The sequence below is a fragment of the Prinia subflava genome, chromosome 24 (genome assembly GCF_021018805.1).
Source record: "Prinia subflava isolate CZ2003 ecotype Zambia chromosome 24, Cam_Psub_1.2, whole genome shotgun sequence".
NCBI classification, from domain to species: domain Eukaryota; kingdom Metazoa; phylum Chordata; class Aves; order Passeriformes; family Cisticolidae; genus Prinia; species Prinia subflava.
Genome location: NC_086270.1, coordinates 3,829,047 through 3,852,975, shown reverse-complemented (window position 1 = coordinate 3,852,975; position 23,929 = coordinate 3,829,047). Strand labels below are relative to the sequence as shown.

At 53.8% G+C, this 23,929-nt stretch overlaps 1 protein-coding gene across 2 annotated transcripts in view; it reads left to right on the top strand.

Moving 5' to 3' along the window:
* The window catches only part of EPHA10 (EPH receptor A10), a 31,573-nt gene extending 16,682 nt beyond the window's left edge, over positions 1-14,891 (top strand). For both annotated transcript variants that reach the window (XM_063418953.1, XM_063418952.1), the window contains 12 exons: positions 377-501; positions 3,337-3,499; positions 4,524-4,632; positions 4,728-4,783; positions 5,556-5,681; positions 8,305-8,490; positions 9,158-9,219; positions 9,307-9,510; positions 10,002-10,151; positions 10,649-10,842; positions 10,921-11,085; positions 12,248-14,891. In XM_063418953.1, the coding sequence (XP_063275023.1) occupies positions 377-501; positions 3,337-3,499; positions 4,524-4,632; positions 4,728-4,783; positions 5,556-5,681; positions 8,305-8,490; positions 9,158-9,219; positions 9,307-9,510; positions 10,002-10,151; positions 10,649-10,842; positions 10,921-11,085; positions 12,248-12,362 (1,655 nt within the window). In that variant the 3' untranslated portion in view covers positions 12,363-14,891. The remainder of the gene's footprint in view (positions 1-376; positions 502-3,336; positions 3,500-4,523; positions 4,633-4,727; positions 4,784-5,555; positions 5,682-8,304; positions 8,491-9,157; positions 9,220-9,306; positions 9,511-10,001; positions 10,152-10,648; positions 10,843-10,920; positions 11,086-12,247) is intronic.
* Positions 14,892-23,929: the final 9,038 nt, after the last annotated feature.

The window sequence follows — 23,929 nt, the reverse complement described above, 5'->3', positions numbered from 1 at the left end:
ATCTGGGGTAGATCTGGTGTGAAGTGGTTCAGGAGGCCTTGGTGTGTCCCACATTGTGTTTTGCCCATCCCAGACATCCTCAGCAGGGGTTCAGAGCCCAGGACATGAGCCCATCCTCAGAGCCCTCAGCAGCAGTGAGGGTGGAGGGTGATGTTAGGATTTTTGCCAGTTTTTCATGCAGTGTTCCAGGCTGCCCACGGATCCCAAAGCTGCCGTGTTTCACCACTGTCTTCTCCCCAGCTTGCAGCTATCCCAGCCCTGATTCAGGGAGAGGGGACCTGTGTCTGCAGAAGCCACACACCCTGCAGCTGTTTGGGTGGGAGGTTTTCCTGAAGCAGCACCTGAGTCTCTGCTCGTTTCCCCTCTGTGTTTTCAGAGCCAGCCGCTGTCACCGACATCCGCACGGACGGGGTGGGGCAGAGGAGCGTGTCCCTGTCGTGGCAGGAGCCAGCCCTCCTGGCTGCCAACAGCACCGAGTACGAGGTCAAGTACTTTGAGAAGGTAGGCTCTGGGCACTGCCAGGGGCTCTGGGCACTGCCAGGGGCTCTGGGCATTGCCAGGGGCTCTGGGCACTGCCAGGGGCTCTGGGCACTGCCACGGGCTCTGGGCACTGCCAGGGGCTCTGGGCACTGCCACGGGCTCTGGGCACTGCCAGGGGCTCTGGGCACTGCCAGGGGCTCTGGGCACTGCCACGGGCTCTGCTTGTGCCCCGTGTCCTTCCCCTTCCCCAGAGCTGTGTGATCCCAGCCACCCGTGGGACTCCATCCAGGCAGGACTGGCACACCACACTGGGTTCCTCTCGGGTTGGTTTTCCCAAGATTTGTTGGTTGAGAGTCTTTTTTCTTTGAAAGCCCGTGCCACAAGCAGAAGATAAAGTTGGAGTTCAGGTTTCTCAAGGTTGTTTGTCTCTTATTTCTCTGTTCTTTCAGTGCCCTGCCAAGGTCCTTGCTGCAGCAAGAGCACACAGTGACTCCCTCCAGGTTGGGAGGACAGGACCTTTTGTAATTTTTCTCTGACCCAACCATTGACTACAACGTATTTTTTATTTACAATTAATTACCAATACCTACTGCCTATGTTAGCCATGTCACTTCTATCCTAAACCAATCCCCTGTGACCCACCACAGCAGAAGATGGAGGACAAGGACAAGAAGGAGGAAGGACAGGGCCACACCCTGATTCCTCCATTCTGCCTCCCCTGGCTCCATTCTAAAAACCCCAAATCCTACATTTGCACCCTGTGATTAACCACTGTTTATATCAAACTCTTGGGGTCTGTAGTTCTTCCTGCAGTGTTGGTAATTTTTCCCATGGGCTGAGATCAAAGACAGTGTTGTTTTGGGCTCTGTGCCAGGGTCCCAGACCCCTCTGCCAGGGTCTTGGACCACCCAGGGCAGCCAGAGGGATGCCCTGGACTCTGACAGGTTCCTACATCTGGAGGAGATGCTCTCTGTATTCCCAGCCTGCTGTCCAGGAAAGTGTTTGACCTCGTGGTCTGCACTGGTTTAGGACTGAGAGCCACAAACCTGTGACTGTGGTGAGCTACGAGCAGCCCTTCTACATGGGAGGACACCCAGCAAATGTTTTTATGGCAGTTCCTTGATTTTAAACATTGCTGCTGTTTGACAGGTGCAGCAGGCTGGGAATTCTAGGAGAAACACCAGTGGGCAGAGCAGGGAGAAAGCTCTAAATCAAAATAAATGCAGTTTATGACACCGTTCTGCAAATCACCTTATCTGCGTGTGCTCAGGCTCGTTATGGAGCTGGTGGCACGTCAGGTGCAGGTGACATGTCAGCATTCTGAATTTAGAAACAACAAGCTACCGTGGAGCTGATTCATATTAATGTGATTTTCAGCATCTGATAGGTTTGAGAGGAGGGATCTATGGGGGAGGGCAAACGCTGGAGCCCGAGATGTTAATTCCTGTGCAAATGGGCTGCAGCAACATGATACTTGGGGTATGAAATGAGGAGCCTTCCTCCTTGGGCAGAGAATTTCAATTCAGTTTATCAGTTATTCACTGAAACGAGGCTCTTGATGCTGGCATGAATATCAACTTAGTTGCTAATCTTTGCTTTTAAAGCTTTTGTTTTTACTGTGAAGATGCAAAGGGGGAAATGTGTGGAATGGAAACACATTTGGTAGTGATGTGAGCAGTGCAGCCAGTGGCTGCTGCTCATGTCTGTGCCACACTATGGGGCTGGGACATTCCTGTGTCACACTGTGGGGCTGGGACACTCCTGTGCCACACTGTGGGGCTGGGACAGTGCCTGTGTCACACTGTGGGGTTGGGACAGTGCCTGTGCCACACTGTGGGGCTGGGACACTCCTGTGCCACACTGTGGGGCTGGGACAGTGCCTGTGTCACACTGTGGGGCTGGGACACTCCTGTGCCACACTGTGGGGCTGGGACACTCCTGTGTGACACTCTGGGGCTGGGACACTCCTGTGTGACACTGTGGGGCTGGGACACTCCTGTGTCACACTGTGGGGCTGGGACACTCCTGTGCCACACTGTGGGGCTGGGACACTCCTGTGTGACACTCTGGGGCTGGGACACTCCTGTGTGACACTGTGGGGCTGGGACACTGCCTGTGTCACACTGTGGGGCTGGGACACTCCTGTGCCACACTGTGGGGCTGGGACAGTGCCTGTGTCACACTGTGGGGCTGGGACACTCCTGTGCCAGGCTGTGGGGCTGGGACATTCCTGTGCCACACTGTGGGACTGGGACACTGCCTGTGTCACACTGTGGGGCTGGGACACTCCTGTGCCAGGCTGTGGGGCTGGGACATTCCTGTGCCACACTGTGGGACTGGGACACTGCCTGTGTCACACTGTGGGGCTGGGACACTCCTGTGCCACACTGTGGGGCTGGGACACTGCCTGTGTCACACTGTGGGGCTGGGACACTCCTGTGCCACACTGTGGGGCTGGGACACTCCTGTGCCACACTGTGGGGCTGGGACACTCCTGTGCCAGGCTGTGGGGCTGGGATGCCCCCCAGGATTCCAGTTCACCAATGCACACAGATTTGCTCCAGCACTCAGGGCAGCAGGGAAGGGCTGGCTGGTGCCACAGCTGAGCCTGGCACGGGGGGATGTTGCCCTGTGGGGTGGCACAGCTGCTCCCCACCACCCCATCTTTGCCTTCATGTCCTCATAGCACCATCCAGCTCCATCTGTCATCTCCTGTGACCTTCCCATACGATTTCTGTTCAGGAGACATCCAGTGAATGTTTTGTTTCTTTTGGAGGCTGCCTCTTTGGACAGGCTGTCCTGACTGTGCCGTGCCTGTCAGTGCAGCTCCATCTCAGGTTTCTCATTATTCCACAGGATCAGAGAGATCAAAGTTACTCAACTGTGAAAACCACATCAACGGCCGTGACGGTCAATAACCTGAAGCCTGGTACCCTCTATATTTTCCAAATCAGAACATCTTCCTCTCCAGACTATGGGAACTACAACCCTGGCATTGAAGTGGAGACCTTGGCAGAGTGTGAGTGCAGCAGGACTCGTGTCCCTGGCAGGGCTCTGAGCTGCTCCTGGGTTCATGGAGCAGCCCCTCTTCCTCTGGTTCTAAGGGAGAGACCCACTCTGCCCCACTGCTGTCCAGGAATTTCCTTCTCCTTGCATTTTCCCGTTAGATTTTGGTGAGGTTGGTCTTGCTGCCCTGCCTGTCCTGGGGCAGCCTGTCCTGTCTTTTCTCAGTGAGGAGTCAGTGAGGGCAGCTGCTCTCTGGCTCCTTTCTCATGAGGAGGCTGAGACAGTCTCTGCTCTTTGGCTGAGGTTGCCCAGAAATGCTCAGCTCGTGGCTGCTCCCTGCCTCACGCTGCTGTCCTGGCTCAGGAGGCACTTGGCTTGTCTGCTCCTTGACTGGCTCAGGGCAGCCAGCATTGCTGTTATCTGCTGAGACTTCTCCTTTTAAACTCCCATTCATAACTGTGGTCCCAAAGCATCTTATTTCACTGAAAGAGGGCTGGAGGGATGCTGGGCTTCGGCACAATCCCCCACGCTGGCTGGAAGTGCAAGGCTGAGCTGGCTGGCTCAGAACAGATCCCACAGATTGTGTTTAACAGGGCTTTAAATTGCCTTCATTTGCCACACAGAAGACATTTCAGAATTAATTGAAGCCAATAAAAATTTTATAGAGAATGTAGCTCTCTAATACCCCTGTTTGCAAAAGCAGGAGGAAAAGGGATTAATGCGATGAAAGAAAACTATTTGTAAGGCCATAAATTTTGATGTGTCCCTCTGATAAACAGGGTTCTTCCTCAGCTCTGATTAACAAAACCAGGAGCTGGTGCAGTGGTGCTGGGTTGTTCTGTCTGTGCTGCCTGCAGCAGGATGTTGGACTGATCCCACCAGCTCGGGATCCTAAAGCTGACCCAGAGTTGTTGTGAGGATGATGAAAAGCAGCCAGAGGAGCTCTTCTGGAGGACACAGGCTGGCCAGGGGAGCAGTGACCTCTCCTCAAAGCTGCCCCAGAGCAGGTTATGACTGGCTCTGCTTCCCTCCTGCAGTGCCAGTGGCCTCCAGCGAGCAGAGTCCCGTCCTCATTGTCGCCGTGGTGGCCATCGTGGGGCTGGCGGCGCTGGCCTCCGCCGTGGTGGGCGTGATGGTCTGGAGGAGGTGAGCAGGGCCAGGCGTGCTCCAGGGGGGTTTCACCTGGGCTAGGGGGCTGCTGCCCCTTCATTCTCTTGTGTGCATCTTCCCTCTCTTTGCAGGCAGTGTGGGTACAGCAAAGCCAGCCAGGACGGGGACGAGGAGCTGTACTTCCACTGTAAGTGGTGCCCAGCCATCACGGGCAGTGTGGCTGTGGCATCCCTGTGTTTGTCACTGTTAATTACCCACCAAAGCAGCCCTGAGGCCTCACTTTGGCAGTGTTGTCACCCTGTGTCATCCCAGAGCAGGGGCTGGCACAGCAAGGCTCTCTGAGGACCGTGGGCTTGACAGCTCCACGTGCCAATGCCCGTCCTTCCTGTGTGTGGGTCACTGCGTGCCACAGGAAATGGGGATACTTGCAGCTTATGGGGGTGTATAAATTATTCTGTCAGCTTCTCATGAACATGAGCAAACAGCCTTGTTTTCTGGGGCTGCCCTGGATTATTGAGCAGCAATAATTTTACAGGCAACAGTTGTCAGAGGGAATTTGGGTGTCGGGAGTGATGAGTTTATTTGACTCCTGGCACATGCCCATGGAGGGCACACATGCTTTTCTCTTCCCCAAAGCACCTCAGAAGTACAAGAGCCTTCCTTGACCATTTCACTTGGTTTTGGAAGGTGGGAGCTTCACTGGAGTAAAGGGTCTGCTCTCCTTTACCCAGGGGTTGTGGCAGTGGAGCAGAGCAGCTGGAGTCCCTTAATCCTAAAAAAAAAAGAATAATAATTCTGAGAAACCTTAGATCTGAATCCTTTGCTTTGCTTATAGAAAGGTGGCACATTGGTTCTGCCCACAGCCCAGGAGATGGATAAGCTGGGGTAGTGTTTCCCAGGGTGGGTGGGTGGAAGTTCTGCTGAGCCCCTCTCACCTGCCCTTTCTGCCTTTTCTGCAGTTAAAATACCAACCAGGAGGACGTACATTGACCCCAGCACCTGCGAAGACCCCATGCAGGCTGTGCACCTCTTTGCCAAGGAACTGGATAATGCCAGCATCAAAATTGAGAGGATTATCAGGACAGGCAAGTTCCATGGGGGTGGTGGCCTTGCAGCAACTACTGTGTGCTGTAAGGTGTTTATTAATTGGCTTAATTAGACACTTGTAAGCTTTTAGCATTAGCCTGTTAGCTAAAAAACTTTTAAAAGGCCTTGTAACAAGGAGAACTTTGGCTTCTGTTGTTATGGCATGAGTTTTACCATCTTTTGTGTCTCTGCCCTCACTGAGACTGGTGAAATGAAAATAAATGAAATAAAAACCTCGTGGGATTGAACCCAATGGTGGCTGTGCCATGGGCTGTGCTGCTCTGCTCCCCTTTCACTGGGCCATGACATTGCTGCAGCCTTGGGGGTTCCTGCCTGCAGCCGAGGATGGGAGCAGGGCTGGGCAGGATTTCATCCAGAGGCTTTGCTCCACATTCCTGCTGTTTTCCTGAGGCACTGAGCACAGCCAAGCAAACGCCACGAGGAGCAGAAAGCATCAGCAATTATCTGCATCTGGGCAGCTTGACAGCAGCATGAAAACTGTTTATAAATACGTGAAGCTAATGATTTATCGATTTTCATCGACTTCACTGCCTAAAACTTAAAAGCAAATTAAAATCACCTGACTGGACCCTAGAGCCTTAATGGCTACTGTGTGCCAGATCGTGGGAAACGTGATCATTCTTTGTCACTCCTTTCCCTAAAGATAAATTCAGCTGTAGCAGCAGCTGAGGTGGAGGGAGGGAGGAGGGAAGGGCTTTGCCTGCAGCTGAAGGACAGTGTTGAAGGGGAGAGGACACTGAGGAGGAGACGAGGTTGCCTCTGACCTGCAGTGTGGAGCAGCTCAGAGCAGCCCCATGTACCTTTCATGAGCAATCTGGTGTTCGAAAAAAATCAAGAAAGAAATTATTAAGGAAGACATTTAAATCTCAGGAATTTGGGAGTGTGTTTGTGTCTCACTGCTGGCCTAACAAGAACCTGATTTTCAAATCAATAAAGCTGTTCATAGCTACACGCTTTTTGCTGTAAAGCCAATATTGGGTTTTTTATGTTGGGAATTCCATAGCTCCTGTTGTGGAGCACGTGGGATCTTCCTCAAGGACTGCAGAACCCTCCAGCCCTGCTGTGTGCAGCTCTGTGGGGAGCAGAGCAGGAGGCAGAACCAGGCAGGCCTGGGGCATGACCTCAGTGACAGGGGGTTGATCCTCCTCTCAGGGGATAAAACACGACAGAGGCAGAGTGTGGAGAGAGGGGATGGCTGAAGGTCAGAGGAACGAGCAGGGCCTGGTGTGAGCGGCCCTCGGGTTGGTTTTCCTGAGATTTGTTGGTTGAGAGTCTTTTCCTTGAAAGCTCATGCCAGAAGCAGAAGATAAAGTTGGAGTTCAGGTTTCTCAAAGTTGTTTATTATTTCGTATCTCTCAGTTCTTTCAGTGCCCTGCCAAAGTCTTTATTGCAGCAAGAGCACACAGTGACTCCCTCCAGGTTGGGAGGACAGGACCTTTTGTACCTTTTCCCTGACCCAACCATTGGCTACAACGTATTTTTTATTTACAATTAATTACCAATACCTACTACCTATGTTGGACATGTCAATTCTATCCTAAACCAATCCCCTGTGACCCACCACAGCAGAAGATGGAGGACAAGGACAAGAAGGAGGAAGGACAGGGCCACACCCTGATTCCTCCATCCTGCCTCCCCTGACTCCATTCTAAAAACCCCAAATCCTACATTTGCACCCTGTGATAAACTAACCACTGTTTCTATCAAACTCTTGGGGTCTGCAGTTCTTCCTGCCATGCTGGTAATTTTTCCCATGGGCTGAGATCAAAGACAGTGTTGTTTTGGGCTCTGTGCCAGGGTCCCAGACCCCTCTGCCAGGAGGAATGTCCTGCACTCCAACAAGTGGCAGCACTTTATTGGAGTCCAGGACATCCCTCTGGCCACCCTGGAGGGTCTGGAGACCAGACAGGAGGGTTTGGGGTCTGTCCAAGGGGCTCAGCCAGCCTCACACAGAGCCCGGGAGGACACTGCCTCTGATCCCTGCCATGGCAGTGAATGCCCACAGTGTGTGAAGAATCACAAGCCAAGAGAATTCAAAATAAGTAGTATTTAGTTTATCACAGAGTGTAAATGTAGAATCCAGGATTTTTAGTATATGGACTTGAAGAGGCAAGATGGAGGAATTGGGGAGTGGTCCTGTCCTCCTTGTTCTTGTCCTCATCCTCCATTTTCTGCTGAGTTGGATCACAAGGATTGGTTTAGAGTAGAAATGACATGTTAACATAGGTAGTAAGTATTGGTAAGATTTTGTAAATAAAAAGTTCCTTGTGGACGGTGGTTGGGTCAGGGAATGGTACAAAGGGTCCGGGACCCTCTGACCCGCCCAGTCCCCGCCGTGTCCTGCTCTGCTGGGGACGCCCTGCAGAGCTGAGAAAGAACTGAGAGATAATGAAAGAATAAACAACATTGGAAACACGGACTGGCGGACTCAGTTTGTCTTCTCTGGCTCTGGTGCTGGACCTTTCAAGCAGGAAAAGCTCAAAAACCCTCCACACCTCAGGGAACAGCAACCCTGAGAGAGAACCCCATATTCCTCGGGGAACAGCCACCCTGAGAGCACTCCTGCCATGGCTGTGTTTAACCCTCTTTTCTGCCGTGCAGGGGAGTTTGGGGAGACGTGCCGGGGCTGCCTGAAGCTGCCCAGCAAGCGGGAGCTGCCCGTGGCCATCCAGACGCTGCGCGCCGGCTGCCCCGAGAAGCAGCGCCGCTCCTTCCTGGCAGAGGCCTGCACCATGGGCCAGTTTGACCACTCCAACGTCATCCGCCTGGAGGGGGTCATCACCAGAGGTACGTGGCTCCCAGGAGGGCTCCCGTGCAGGGATGGGCTGGAAGTGGTGCCTTGGAGAGGTGAGCTGTGCTGGAGGTGCCCGCAGAGCGGCTGTTCCCACGTGCACCAGCTGGGTTGGCGTTCTGGTGATTGATAAAAGGTTTAAAGTTAGATTAATAAGTGCAGGTAGTGCGGCTGGATCAGCAGCCAAGTATGTGTGCTCTTAATAAAAGTAAATTGAAGTGAGATTCTGTCAGTAAAACAGATGAGACTGACTGCTCCAGCTCTCTTCTGTGAGCACGTGAGCAGAACCAGGCAATAGTTAAATGGATTTTCATGTAAATCCAAAGAAACCAGAGCATGTGAGCTGATTCTAGCAAGGCTTTTTATTAGGAAAGGAAGTGTTCTGGCTGAGCTGGTGGCTTTTGCTTTCACTGGGCTGTGCTGGCCTTTGTGATGTGCTTCAGAGTCCTGATGAAAGGAACTTCTGATACCAGAATCCATTCCTGGCTGGGGATGACAGGGACGCCTTGGACCTGGTGCTCATTACAACCTGGCTGAGATAACATCCTCATCTCCCCCAAAAGCCAGGCAGTGCAGGGGTTGGCACCTGGATTTTTAAGCCCTTCAGAGCCTGAACTGCCTGGGTGATGGTGGCACTGACACCGTGCTTGTCTGTCTGTGCAGGGAGCACCATGATGATAGTGATGGAGTACATGGGCAACGGGCTGCTGGACTCCTTTCTCAGAGTGAGTACTGGGGTGTCTGCCCAGCCTGGACCCTCCTGGCCGTGTTCCCAGCGCTGACCTTTGGCTTTTCCTGCTCTGCTCTCACAGAAACACGAGGGGCAGTTCACAGGCACCCAGCTCATCTGCATGCTGCAGGGCATTGCCTCTGGCATGGCGTACCTGGCAGAGATGGGCTACGTGCACAAAAGCCTGGCTGCCCACAAGGTCCTGGTGAGCAGCAGCCTGGCATGCAAGATCACGGGCTTCAGACGGCCCCAGGAAGACAAGATGGAAACCATCTTCTCCACCATGGTGAGCTGCATTTCCACATTCTACTGTCAGCACTTTTCCTAGGCTCCTGTTTCCTTCTCTCAGGGACTCTGAACCTTGAGCTTCTTTCAAGAAATCCAGTGTGTTTGGCCAGGGAACTGCACAGCAGCATCCTGGCACAATGCCTGCTCCAGCCACATCCCCGCTGCACAAATCAGGGCAGAGGAACTTGTGTTTGTACAGCTGAGAGGTGGTTTTTGTTAAATATTAATGTACAAAATGCCCTCAGCTCTTCCTGGGGACATTCTCCTCTGCCATTAATATTTCAGAACTCACACTCCCGTGTAGCATGCAGTGACATTTTAAACAAACTGAGGAAACAGTGTTCTCTTAGTCCTAAATGTGGTCACAGCACTCAGGTTTGCTCGGTGTCCGCCCTGTGCTGCCAGGCAGGGCACGACGAGCAGGGAATGGCCAGCACTGGCCACGTCCTGCTGGCCAACCAAATCACCCCTGCCCTTCTGCCTGTGCAGCGTGGGAAGAGCCTGGTGCTGTGGTCAGCCCCTGAGGCCGTCCAGTTCCACCACTTCAGCCCCGCCAGCGACGTGTGGAGCTTCGGGATCGTCATGTGGGAGGTGATGTCCTACGGAGAGAGACCCTACTGGGACATGTCCCACCAGGACGTGAGTGCCCTGCAGCTGCTGCTGGTGGAGCTGCTGGTGGAGCTGCCCCTGGTCCCGGGGCAGGTGTGGGGAGGGAGGCTTTGCCCCAGTGGCTTTGCCCCAGGGTTTGCCTTGGGTTTTCAAGGCTTGCCCCAGGGGCTTTGCTCCAGGGTTTGCCTTGGGTTTTCAAGGCTTGCCCCAAGGGCTTTGCCCCAAGGGCTTTGCCCGAGGGTTTGCATTAGGGTTTCGAGGTTTGCTCCAAGGGCTTTGCCCCAGAGTTTGCCTTGGGGTTTTGAGGTTTGCCCCAAGGGCTTTGCCCCAGAGTTTGCCTTGGATTTTCAAGGCTTGCCCCAGGGGCTTTGTCCCAAGATTTGCCTTGGGGTTTCGAGGTTTGCCCCAGAGACTTTGCCCCAGAGTTTGCCTTGGGGTTTTGAGGTTTGCCCGAGGGGCTTTGCCCCAGGGTTTGCCTTGGGTTTTCGTGGTGGCAGCAGCCGAGCCCAGCCCCTGGTGTGCTGCAGGTGATGAAGGCTGTGGAGGATGGGTTCCGCCTGCCCGCCCCGGCCAACTGCCAGCCGCCCCTGCACCAGCTGATGCTCAGCTGCTGGCAGAAGGACCGCAGCCAGAGGCCCAAGTTCTCACAGATCCACAATGCCCTGAGCAAGCTGCTGCAGAGCCTGGAGCCCCCAGAGTGCCCCAGCTCCGTGTGCCCCAGGTGAGCACCCTCTTCTGCACCTGCCCGTCCCCGCTCTGCCGTGCCCCGCTCCCTCTTCACCCTCCTCTCTGCTCACAGGTCCCACAGCACGTCCATCCCCCTCTCCAAGAGAACCTTCTCGGCCTTCCCATCTTTCAGCTCCGTGGGTGAGTGGCTGGAAGCCATAGAAATGGGCAGGTACAAGGACAACTTCACTGCTGCGGGCTACTGCTGCCTGGAGTCGGTGGCCAGGATGACAGCCCAGTAAGTGACCCCTTCTCCCAGTTGTAACCTTCTTGTGAGAGCAACATTTCCTACCCCTGCCAGGGAGCAGGGCCAAATCCAATGTGATTTACTGATAATCAGTAATGATAACTTGTGATTTCTGTAATTTGATAATCAGTAATGATAATGTGATTTACTGTAATCTGTTGTGCTGCAGTGCAGGGCGGCGGGGTCAGAGCTGTCCCATGCCTGGTGTGTGCTGCAGGCTCCTGTTAGCCTGAAATGCTGAAATGTGTCAGCTTTGCTTTGGCTGGCACAAAAGGTGGGGTCTCAGTGTTGCTCTTCCCTGAGATTTTCCTCGGAGTTGCTGTTCCCTGAGGTGTGCAGGGTTTTTGAGCTTCTCTTGCCCAAAAGGTCCCACATCAGAGCCAGAGAAGACAAACTGAGTCTGCCAGTCCGTGTTTCCAGGGTTGTTTATTCTTTCATTATCTCTCAGTTCTGTCTCAGCTCTGCAGGGCGTCCCCAGCAGAGCAGGACACGGGGGGGACTGGGCGGGTCAGAGGGTCCCGGACCCTTTGTACCATTTCCCTGGTCCAACCACCATCCACAATGAACTTTTTATTTACAAAATCTTACCAATACTTACTACCTATGCTAACATGTCATTTCTACTCTAAACCAATCCTTGAAATCCAACTCAGCAGAAAATGGGGGATGAGAACAAAAACAAGGAGGACAGGACAACTCCCCAATTCCTCCATCTTGCCTCTTCAAACTCATATACTAAAAATCCTAAATTCTACATTCACACTCTGTGGTAAACTAACTACAATTTATTTTGAATTCTCTCAGCTTGTGATTCTTCATACAATGTGGGCATTCACTCCCATGGCCAGGGGTCAGAGGCAGTGTCCTCCTGGGCTCTGTGTGAGGCTGGCTGACCCCCTTGGACAGATCCCAAACCCCCCTGTCCGGTCTCCAGACCCTCCTGCCCAGGTCTCAGACCCTTCAGGGTTACCAGAGGGATGTCCTGGACTCTGACAGTTGGGCATTTCTTACCTGTGCATGTCTGAGCCTGTGCTGCCTGCCCTGGAAGCAGGCGGTGTTGGGGCAGGCGGTGCTCAGGGCTGGTTTTTCCTGGCTGATGTGGGGCAGCAGAGAGAGACATCCTCAGCAGAGACATCCTTTGCATCCCTTGCAGAGACCTCCTGAGCCTGGGGATCACGCTGCCGGAGCACCAGAGGACCCTCCTGGGCGGGATGCAGGCGCTGCGGGCGCAGGTGCTGCGGATGCACGGCCGGGGCGTGCAGGTGTGAGGGGGTCCCGCAGAGGAGCGCCCTGCCGGCCCCGAGCTGCCCCACCTCTGAAACCTCTGAAACCTCTGAAACCTGCAGGGCTCAGGTGAGCCCTGGGAGTCGCTGGGTGCTGCCAAACACGTGGCAAGAGAGCAGGGCTCCTGTCCCCTGTGCTGGGGCAGCCCAGGAGCCCGCGGTGGTGCCGGGGCGGGCCGGGCTCTCCCCAGCGCAGTTTTGTAAGATGAGTCAGAGTGTGTCGGTGCCATTTCATGTGGTAGTTGAGTTCACAGGGTGGGATGGACCTTTTTGCACTGTCGTAATCCAGAGCTAACACTTCTGTATCTCGTATCCTGCTGGTGAATCCATGGGTACTTTTATACAACCTGACAGATCACAGCAACCCCACAAGGAGTTTTTATTGCTTTTATATTTAGAGAGCAGTTCTCACCCAATCCCCAACTCCTGGAAGGTGACTTTCCCCATCTGTGCTGAAGGAAACTCTTTCCCAGTTGCATCCCTTCTGCTCCATGAGCTACTTCTCTGAGTTTTGACACCTCAGTTGGTGAACAAAACTAAATATTCTCCAGTAGGGCACAGAGGAAATGGTGCTGGCTGCATCCATGCAGTGCAGGGCACACCCACACTTTGTTTTGTGGGCACAGTGCTGCCTGGCATGCTGGCAGCTCCCATAGCTGCAGCCTGATCCCCGAGAAGACATAAACAGCATCTTAATGATACAGCTTTCCTTGAAGCCAGTTAATTAAATGGGTATTTGCAGCCCTGTACGGAGTTTTGTAAGGCATTATTGTGATCTGTAAGTATCACAAGTGAATTATTGATGCTGAAAGGCAAAGATTTACATAGGGGATGAAGGCTGTGGGAGATGCTCAGAGTCTGGCTGGAAATGTGCTCCAGACAGACCCTCCTGTTAGCCTGCTCCAAGAGGAGGAGGATCAAATGAGGATTGAGTGGAGAGCCCCCTGGGGCTGGCGTGGTGACCACCCTGCCCAGCCCAGTGCTGCAGATGCTCTGGGGAGTTTGCTGCTCTCTGAGGAAAACAAGATTTCTCCTTCCTGCCCTCTCTGCAGTTCAAACCATGCTCCCTCCCCAACATCTCTTGGTAGTGTTTTTAACAGAAACAATTTCTCTATGTTTGGCCCGTGTCCAGTTGGGTTGCTCACTTCCCATCCTGCTGTTCCCCACCCTCAAGAGCAATAGCAGTGAACCAAGCCCTGCATTTAGTGAAATGCCTGATCCCAAGGATCAGGTGCAATTGGTGAGCTCTCTGTGTTTACATTTTATCTCCAGAGAAAGTACAGGTCTCTAGGCAGGGGGTTGAACTTGATTGTGGATCTTCTCTCCCCTCCCTGCCCGTTCTGTCTGTTGGGATGCAGCAGCCACGCTGGGAAGTTGCTGCTGGAGGAGCTGGCTCCAGGCTGGTTCACCTCCAGGAGGTCTGGAGACATCCAGGGCTTGGTGACGAGGTGACAGTCATGGCCTCAGTCTGGAAAACAGACCTGGCCATGAGCAGGCAGCAGAATGTCCCCCAGAGCAGAGCCTGCCTCCAGAATGAGGAATGTGAGACGAGGCTGGCTCCGGGTGCCACTGGAATCTGCTTCTCTGTCCCTCTGGATGCTGCCCAGCTGAAAAGAGCTGAACCTGAGCACAGATTTCTGTGCTCATGGCAGTTCCCCTGGGCTGCAGTGGCCGCTGGCTGGCCAGGGCAGATTTCTGTGCTCATGGCAGTTCCCCTGTGGCTGCTGTGGGAAGCAGCCGTGGCTGTGAGGAGGGCTGTGAGGAGCTGAGCTCTGGGATGGGCTCTAACTCAGAAACAGGAGCCATCAGCTCTCCTGGTCTCTCCTTCAAGAAAGGAAAGGAAACCCCCCATGGAAGCAGCCTTCTAGCCCAGCTTTTTGCAAGAATAAACACTTTTAATTGAGCTCCTTGCCAACACAAGATGACAAAATGTGTAGATTAAGCTATATGTTGTTATGACATTGAAATGAACTTGCATCCTCTCAGCTTCTCTCCTTGGGGAAGTAGCATAATTAAATTAATCAGCAATGCTGGGTTGGAAGGGAAATGCCTCAAAATGAGCCTGGTCTCTCCCCATCCAGCCTCTGGCAGGTCATGAGGCTCCTCCAGGGGCTGGGAGAGCCCCAGTCCTGCTGGAGCAGCACCTGCAGCACTCCCCTCACAAGAAACCAAATGGGAATCAAGTTGGTTCATCTCCAGATGCTTTTATATTCATTAGCCACATATTAAGTACTGTAAATACACACTTGAGAAGTCAATATCTATTTTTGTAAGCTTGAGACAAATGTAATATAATATTATAAGGGACTCTGTGTACATCTCATGTTTGAACTATAGTCAGACATCTCCAGGGACTCTCAGTTGGTTTGGAATATTTAATAATAATGATAATAATAACAGTTATTATAAATGCTAATAAAAATCTATTGACTTTTTTTTAAATTTTGTATTTATTGAACCACGGTTGAAGCTGGCAATAAAGAGATATCTATATACCTGAGTAAAACCAACCAATAATCCTGCCCTGGTTTGTCTGTGTGGGTCATTTCAGTGTTCTGGGGGAAAATGCCACTTTATCAAGGGTGGCATGTGGTAAGGGACAGTTTTAGCATCAAGGTGTGAAGTGATGCCTTGTTTTGTTAAATAACATCTATGCTAAGGAGGGTGCTGTGGAGTGGCTGGAGGGGGTGGTTTCCTGTTGCTGGCACTTTGGAGGGAGGACAGGCACCTCCTTTGCTGGTGCATGCTGTGAGCTCAGAAAGGTGCAAGGCCTGGCCCAGGTGCTGCTCAGGCAGGTGGGAATCCCTCCCACCACAGCCCTGGACATGCCAGGGTGGGGCTGGCACTGCAGGGGTCAGTCTGACACTGGTGCTGCTGTGTGAGCGTGGGGATGTTGCTGAGCAGAGGGGAAAAAGCTGCAGAGTTCCTGTGCTCAAGGCATGTAATTAATTGTTTTATTGAATAAATGAAAGCTGTGTGTTGCCAGCGCATTAAAGGCAAGCTCAGCACAAACAATGATATTTAAAAATGATTTGATATGACTCTCACTCGTTCACATCTCTTTTTCTCAGACTGTCCAATGCCCAGGAACAGGCACAGGAGCCCAGACTGCTGTGGTGACAGCAGTGACAGCTGCTGGGGAAGGACTGAAGGGGTGCTTAGAATGAGTGAAGCCTATTTGCCTTCTGTTGATCAATTAATTCAGGCAGCCTTCGTTCAGAGCCTGGCCAGGGCTGTACTGGCACTGTAAAAAAATAATTAGAGCAGGGTGATGAGCAGAGGATTCCCAGTCACAGCAGCCAGAGGCAGATTTTGCCCAGTTATTGGCAGTTGTGCCTCCGTGTGAGGTGTGGAGATGGGTTTGTCTCTCTTCTGTGACCTTTCCTGGCATTGTCTCTGCTGGGAGCTGTGGGACACCTCCTGTCCTGGCTTCAGGGGGGGCTGGCACCCCCCGTACCAGCCCTGCACCCCTGTGCCAGCCCTGCACCCCCTGTGCCAGCCCTGCACCCCTGTGCCAGCCCTGCACCCCCTGTGCCCCTGTGCCAGCCCTGCACCCCTGTGCCAGCCCTGCACCCCTGTGCAGCCCTGCACCCCCTGTGCCAGCCCCGTGCCAGCTCTGCACCCCCTGTGCCAGCCCCGTGCCAGCTCTGCACCCCCTGTGCCAGCCCTGCACCCCCTGTGCCCCTGTGCCAGCCCTGCACCCCTGTGCCAGCCCTGCACCCCCTGTGCCCCTGTGCCAGCCCTGCACCCCTCTGCAGCCCTGCACCCCCTGCACCACCCCCTGTGCCAGCCCTGCACCCCTGTGCCAGCCCTGCACCCCCTGTGCAGCCCTGCACCCCCTGTGCCCCTGTGCCAGCCCTGCACCCCCTGTGCCAGCCCCGTGCCAGCTCTGCACCCCTTTGCCAGCCCTGCACCCCGCTCAGCCCCACGCTGCAGCAGGGGCAGTGGCTCTGCAGAAAGGGGGGTCAGTTTGGCTCAGACAGGGAGCCCCAAGGTGCAGCAGTGCTGTCCAGGATGGGCTCAGCACTCGGCAGGTGCTGATCACATGGGAGGGTTTTAAAAGAAAACCTTCAGTGCATGGTGCTGGTGACGGCACCATTTGGGTTTGTGTTTTGGGGAGAGCAAGGGAGGAGCCAGAGTTCTTCCTCTCGCCCCTCACTCCCACACAGCAGCCTCAGACACCAAATCCATCCCCTTCCCCCGTCCTCTCCTGCCCTTTCACTGGCAGAGGCTGCACAGACCCGAGCAGAGCGCTGGGGTCAGATGGGCCCGGCCCCGCTGCCACCTGTCCCCACCTGCCCGCACAGGAGGGATATGGGTGAGAGGAGGGCAGTGCCCTGGAAATGTTAAAAAGAACCTGGGTCTGGAGGAAGAGCAAGGTTTGAATATGAATAATTGCTAATTATCAGGAAGAGCAAGTGCCATTTGTCATGGTAATCAGCGAGCTGTCGGTTCGGGTGTCGATGCTTCTTTCCTCCTCCTGTTCATCTCCCACGGTCTGGCTGTGCCTGAGGAGCCCTGCACGGGCTGGGACACTCCAGAGCCCCACAGCTCCTCCTGCCCCACCAAGGATGGGGTCCCAGAGCCACCCTGGGCTGTCCCCAGTGCCGTGTCCCCATGCCACCACCCACCGCAGCTGGGACTAGCGGGGTGCAGCTGTACTGGGTGGCCAAGGGGTGCCCATGGTGAGACAGATGCTGGCGTTTGTGGCCTGGTTGAGGCAGCCTTGGCACAGAGCTGGGTGACCTTGGTGGAGGGCTGGGTGACACTGGCACAGGGCTGGGTGACAGTGACACAGGGCTGGGTGACAATGACACAGGGCTGGGTGACATTGGCAGAGGGCTGGGTGACACTGGCAGAGGGCTGAGTGACAATGACACAGGGTTGGGTGACATTGGCAGAGGGCTGGGTGACAATGACACAGGGGTGGGTGACACTGGCACAGGGCTGGGTGACAATGACACAGGGTTGGGTGACATTGGCATAGAGTTGGGTGACAATGACACAGGGCTGGGTGACAATGACACAGGGCTGGGTGACACTGGCATAGGGCTGAGTGACAATGACACAGGGCTGGGTGGCATTGGCACAGGGCTGGGTGACATTGGTGCAGTGCTAGATGACCTTGGCATGGGGCTGGGTGACACTGGTGCAGGCACAGGGCTGGATGACACTGGCACAGGGCTGGGTGACACTGGCACAGGGTTGGGTGGCATTGCCACAGGGTTGGGTGGTATTGGTACAGGGCTGGGTGACACTGGCACAGGGTTGGGTGACACTGGCACAGATTTGGGTGACACTGGCACAGGGCCGGGTGACACTGGCACAGTGCTGGGTGCCAGCCAGCGGCACCCAGAGCCCTGCCATGGGTGACCTGAGCTGCCTCTGCACTTGTGGCTTTCCCCTCAGAGCCATCTGCACAGCAGCGAGAGCTGCCTGGGAGGCACAGGAGCCATTTAATTACACAATTATAAATAACTTCAGCCTTTTTATCTTCCTGAGGCTGACAAGCCCCTTCAGCATCAGACAAAGAGCAGCTGTTATCGCTCCTGGGCAGCTGCCACCCCTGAAGGAGCACAACAAAAGCAGAGGAGCTGCACTCAGCCAGCAGCTCCAGACCTGTCCCAGAGCCACTGGCACAGCACGGGCATGGCCACTGCTCAGGGAGCTCCAGCTTCCTTTTTTTCTGCCACCTCCAGAGCCCCAACAGCAGGATCAAAGGGGAAGGAGGATAGACATGAGGTTGTTCAGAGGTTTCTGGAATTTCTGTAAAAATGAAGAGCACTTACAAGGTGTTCTCCCCAGGCACCTGCTCCCACACCCCCCTTTTTTTAAGGTTGATGCCTGACTTAGAGGATGCCAGTAATTAAAAAGTCATTTTAATGAGCTCTGGTTCATTGACAGGCCAGAATTTCAAGAGCTGGTTGTGCCAGGAGGAGTCTTGCACACTGTTCACAGACCTCTCTGAAAAACTTTTGGTGGTGCTGCACGGCTGCCAGGGTTGTCCCCACCCTGGTGGCAGTGCCAGCTCCGTGGTGCAGCATCCCCCTGCCTGCTCTGCTGCTGGACACCTCCTCGGGTGCTGTGACAAACCCCTGGCACCCGCAGCACGTGGGGAGCTCCCCTTGCTCTGCCCTGCTGGTGCCTGTGCAGCCATAAACATTTCCATGAACCCCCACAGTATTTAAATTCCACAACGGGGCTGAAATAAAGCAACAGCATCACATCCCTGTGGGGACCCTCAATCCTCTGTTCCCTGGGGGAAACGTTTGGAACTGGGCAGTTCAGGTTTTTCTTGCAGGTCCCTTCTGTGTAATGAGGCCCATTCCTGCCGACACCTTCCCAGGGGAACATTGTGTCTCAGTTTGCTGGAAGTTTAATGCAGCTCAGGGGTGATGGAGCAGCAGCCAGTGCTGCCAGCCCTGTGTGACTCCTAAAGCCCTGTGGCTGCAGGGCCAGGGGCTCCTGGCCATCCCTGTCCCTTCTGGCAGCCCTAGGGATGGCACTCAGCCCTGGGGGTTTATGCTGTTAAAAAATTTTGAGTGAATTCTATTAAGGACTAGGAGGCAAAAAGGTTAAGAGGGCAACGAGGAAGCTTTTTGTGAGATTTAGGTGTTCCTGGATGATGGCAATTTTGTGTTGGATAAATGGCTGTGACTGTAAAGTCTCCCAGGGTAATGGAATATACATCAGGAATGCTGTACACCACAGGGGAAAAACAGGCTCAGGGACCCCAAAAATGATGAGAGCTTCCCTGAGGTGATTAAAATCATCTTTAGCAGTGCTGTCTCTCCTGAGGAGAGCCGGGTGGATCCGTGAGGCATTGCTGTCTCACAGCAATGCACAAATCCCTCGCGGGAGCAAGGATGTGTTAGGTATCACATCACACTGCATCAAAATGCAAAGTGGCACAATGAATCAAACTCCTCAAAATAAAACTTTCTGCCAGAAATAAGCTTGTCACTGTCAGTTTTAACTGTTGCCAAAGAAGCGTGATTTGGTTCCTCTTGCCAGTGATTTACAGGAGTGGGTGTGTTTAATCCCTATTTCTGATAGCAGGAGTATAAAGAGGGGGTGGAAGGTGTTTCTATTCAAAGGTCCAACGTGAAACCCAAATCCTAAATGCAGCTCTGATACAGCAGAGCTGGGAGGAGAGAGCACAAGGAGAGAGCTCTGGGCACTGAAGGAAAAGGAAATTTGGGCAAAGGAAAAGGTAATCTGGGCAAAGGAAAGAGCACAAAGCACAATGAGCTCTGGGCACTGAAGGAAAAGGAAATCTGGGCAAAGCTGGGTAAAGAAAAGAGCACAAATGAGCTCTGGGCACTGAAGGAAAAGGAAATCTGGGCAAAGGAAAAAGAAATCTGGGCAAAGGTAAAGGAAACCTGGGCAAAGGAAAAGGAAATCTGGGCAAAGGAAAAGGAGCGTTGCCCCCATTTCCACTTCCCCAACACCACGGCGGTGGCACAGGCGGCTCTGGGCAGGAGTAGTGCCCACCCAGCCAGAGCACTGGCCCCTGCACTTCACCACTCTGAAGGGTTTTAAGGGGTTATTTAGACACAAAATCTTACAAAACTCTGCAGGGAGGGAATGGATCCTGCCTGGTTAACAAACTGTGGGAAGGGGATCAGAGTGCCCGCCTGGGGAAGGGCGTTTGAAGGAATCCTCGATGTGCCACACATGGGCACCAATCCCAGTGGCTCCCTCGTTCCATCTCCAGGGGAGGGGATGCTGAAGCTCCTGGGCTGTCCTGCTGCAAAGACACAGCCTTGCCGTGCCCCCAGTGCAGCACAGGCAGGTGCCACCACCCTGCCCAGGGAACCCCAATTTGTGCCTGGTGGGACCCCTCAAGGCTGAGCCCAGCAGGGCTCTGTCACTGACCTGAGGAACGTTTCAAACACATCATTTGTTTTCATTAGACTTGTACCAATATCTCTGTCCCCGTGCTCGTGATGCAGGTCGACAGCTGTCCTCAGGAATGCTTTAATTGTGTTTTCCTCGCTTTGCATAGCTCTTAGCTAATGCCTTCTGGCTTCATTAGATTAGACACCTCTTGTCCCGAGGATGTTGTCATGTTTTCAAATGGCTTCAATCAGCACCTCCCAGGCTCCGGCTATCTGAGGATACAATAAAGCTAAACCTCATCCAGGCTGGTGAGTAATGGAGGTGCACCTCCCACCCCCATCCAGCCTGGCTTTAAATTTCCCTGGCTGACATCCTGTGGCTGCTGGCAGAACACAATTAAACCTCTTGTCTTGCAGGCATTGTCCACGGTTACACACAGCTCAGGAGGAAGAGCTCAGCAACAGCAGCCGGGTTTCTAATGATCTTGTCATCGAGAACAGCAGAGGGAGATAAATGAGTGAGGAAACAGCCAGGATCCAAACTCAGCTCTCCAGAGGTCCGGGGCATGGCAGGTTGCAGGCTGGCCATGCTCATCTCCTCACACCATGCTGGCACTGCACTCGGGACGTGTGTTCTTAATGCCAGAGAATGAAATGCAGAGGGACACAGCCTGACCCCACCCAGCACCAGCTCTGGGGGGTCTCTCCTGAGCATCTCCAGGCATGGCTGCTCGTAAACCCCATTCTGCAGAAGTGTTCTTCCTCTGAAGGATCCTTAACCAGCTCGTGTCCCCAGCACCCAGCTGCAAAGGGCCACAGGCTCAGGAAGGAAACAGAGGTGAGAAGGGACCAGCCAGACCCTGGGCTGGGGGCAGAGACCTGCTGCACTCTCTGGGGGAGGGCTGACAGCTCCAGGACTGTCCCTGCACTGTGTCCCTGCTCTGTGTCCCTGCTGGAGCCCAGCACAGCAGCCCCTGGCACACCAGTCCCAGGCAAGGGCTCTCCTTCCCCAGACACTCTCTCCTAGCAGGAGAATTGCCTCAGCCCTGTCTTCTTATCACGAGCCACCACAACATCAGCATCGATCCTTTTCACCCCACAGGCAGTATTTTGACTTCTGGAATTCATCTTACCTAGCAAGGGACTCTAAATATATCCCAGACAATTTCCTCTTCTCATTTTTAATAATCTCTTTCAGCCTTAAATTAGTTTTTGAAAATATGTATTGGGATGATAGGCTTTTTATCACAGCTGATGGACAATATTCATCACACCCGTGTCCTGCTCCTCACAACACATTCCTTACAGCACTCCTGCATCAGTGTGAGCAGCACTTAATTCATTACAGCCCCATCACTGCGTGTGCCTGCTCCCCTCGACAATGCCATGGGTGATTTGTCACTTGTGTCCCTGGAGGCAGCTCTGGTCCCACCTTGCAGAGCCACTGTCACTCCTCAAGCCATGGGACAGGAGGGAATGGCCCCGTTCAAGCATGGCAGGTGTGAGGGGTGCTTCACTCTCCCCCACCCTGGGAACATCCAGAAGGTGGCAGGTGGAAGAGCAGAAGCAAAAACTGCTGTTCTGTCCAGGATCTCTCTTCTCACAGCAAGGCTGAGGCAATGTGCTGGGGCTATGCTGGCACATCCTGCCAACCCCGAGCCCTGGTGACACCAGAGGGGAGCCATGGGGACAGGACCAGCCTCTCCAGGCCTCAGTCATAGTCCCCAGGACAGCAGCTCCTTTAGAAAAACTCCAGCAAATTCCCATTTTGTCAGACACTGCTACCAGGCCTTCACCCAGACTCTGTTGGGGTGCTCAGGTACCAGGGAATTGGGCACTCATGAACAAATCATTCCAGTGCTCAGGGCTGAGCTGCAGCTCCTGATCAGTCTCAGCTCTCTCAGCCTCCCCTCACGCTGAGGGCTGAAGGTGCTGGGCTGGGGAACGTGCTGCACCACCTGGGGGTTCCCATTGTGCCAAGGCGAAACAAGGCATGGAAAGGCACAAAAAAAGGCACAGAAAGGCCTGGTCAGGATTCCCTGATACCTGGCAGTCGTGGTGGTCTCTGAGAGCTCTGCTCCCCACTGTGTTTCCATGTGCTCCTGTCTCTCCAGGCTGGGCTGTGAAGTCGCCCTGCTCCGGCTCTCTGTCCTGCTCTGGCACATTTTGCTCTGCAGGAGCTGCTGGGCCAGACAGAGCCCAGTGCTGGCAGCTCCTGGCAGGGTTTCTTTGCCCAGCAGATTCCTGGGAGCTGCATGCCATCACCTTTCTGAGCACTAATGAAGGAACACAAAGGCAAAGCAGGAGTGTCTGAGCAGCCTGAGCTGTTCACCCAGCGCTGCCCTGGCCGGGGCTCTCTGCCCACACTCCAGACAGACAATTCCCAGCTGCACCTTCCATTTGGCATCGATTCCTGCCCTGCTCCTTGTGCCTTCATTTGCAGTCAGCAGAGGCAGCCGAGTGACATTGAGAGAGGAGGACTCAGATCCCATCAATCAAGCGCCATCAGGCCTCAGCTCCGGGCTGGCCACAAGGACACCCTCGGGGGAGATCAGCTTTGCAGCAAGCACAGCCTGCTCCAGCCCCTCTGCACCACAGCCCCAGCTCTGCTGCAGGGGGACAGGGAGAGACCTGGATCTGCGAGCTGCCACTGCTCGCTGACCCCTCCATCCTGCCTCAGGGCTCTCTGACTATTGCAGGGGTAAGCAGGAAGAAAATTCTTTTTTTTTTTTAATTTGGGAAAGAATGAAATACACAGGAGCAGCATGCCCAGGGCACTGTGTTCAGTTTGGGGCTGTAATCAGATCCCAGTCCTGCTCAGGACTCAGCAACAGCAGCTGAGACATTATTGACATCTCCAGTTACTACTCCCCACAGCAAAGGAATTAAATTCGAATGGTGTATGAAGCCTGTTGGCTGCCCTGTTGTATTTCTCTGGGGAATGGTTTGTCCCTCCCCAGAGAGCCCTGGAGTCTGTAACCACGCAGTTTAACCCTTCTTCCCCTTTCTGACCCTATTGGCTGAGTTCCAACTCTCTCTCCTTAGCAGGAGCCTAGATAAGGCCCTCTTCTTCCTCATTCTGTCTCTCTCCCCTCTGGAAACCATTTAGAATAAATGTCTTGAACTGCATCTGGGGGTTAGAGCCTCTTTTGGAATCTTTTGCCTTTTCTCTGAAAAAAGCCCTCTAGGATCTGAGCTAGCACAGGAACTCTGGGGGGCTGCAGGGGGAAGATGTCACTGCTCAGCACAGCCCTGAACTCTGCCCCAGCAGCAGGGTTTGTACTCTGCAGGGATTTTCTTTCCTGGAAAGCTGCTGTGGGCTGTGTGACCCTGACAGAGCCCTGACAGGGACACGGCTCAGCACAGGAGCCCTGACAGGAGCTGCTGAATTCCCCTGGGGGGACAAGGGAGGGTGCCTGGGATTTTGGTGTCTGTGTGCAATGTTAAAATTAGAATTAGAGTTCTGTCTAATCCTCCTCACCCTTCTGGGTGGGGGGAGTGCAAAGCTGGGGGGCTTGTGGGCAGTAATTTTCTGAGATAGACAATTTATTCCCTTCTCTCATCAGAAACAAGGCTGAAATCGCTCTGAAGCTGCATCCTGTAGGCTCTGCTTCCTCCCACTGGATTTTAAGAGGACATTTCTGCTTTCTCCAGCCCTGGTGACAGCCAAAAGTAGAACTTTTCAAATATAGAATAGATTTCAAAGTCTCA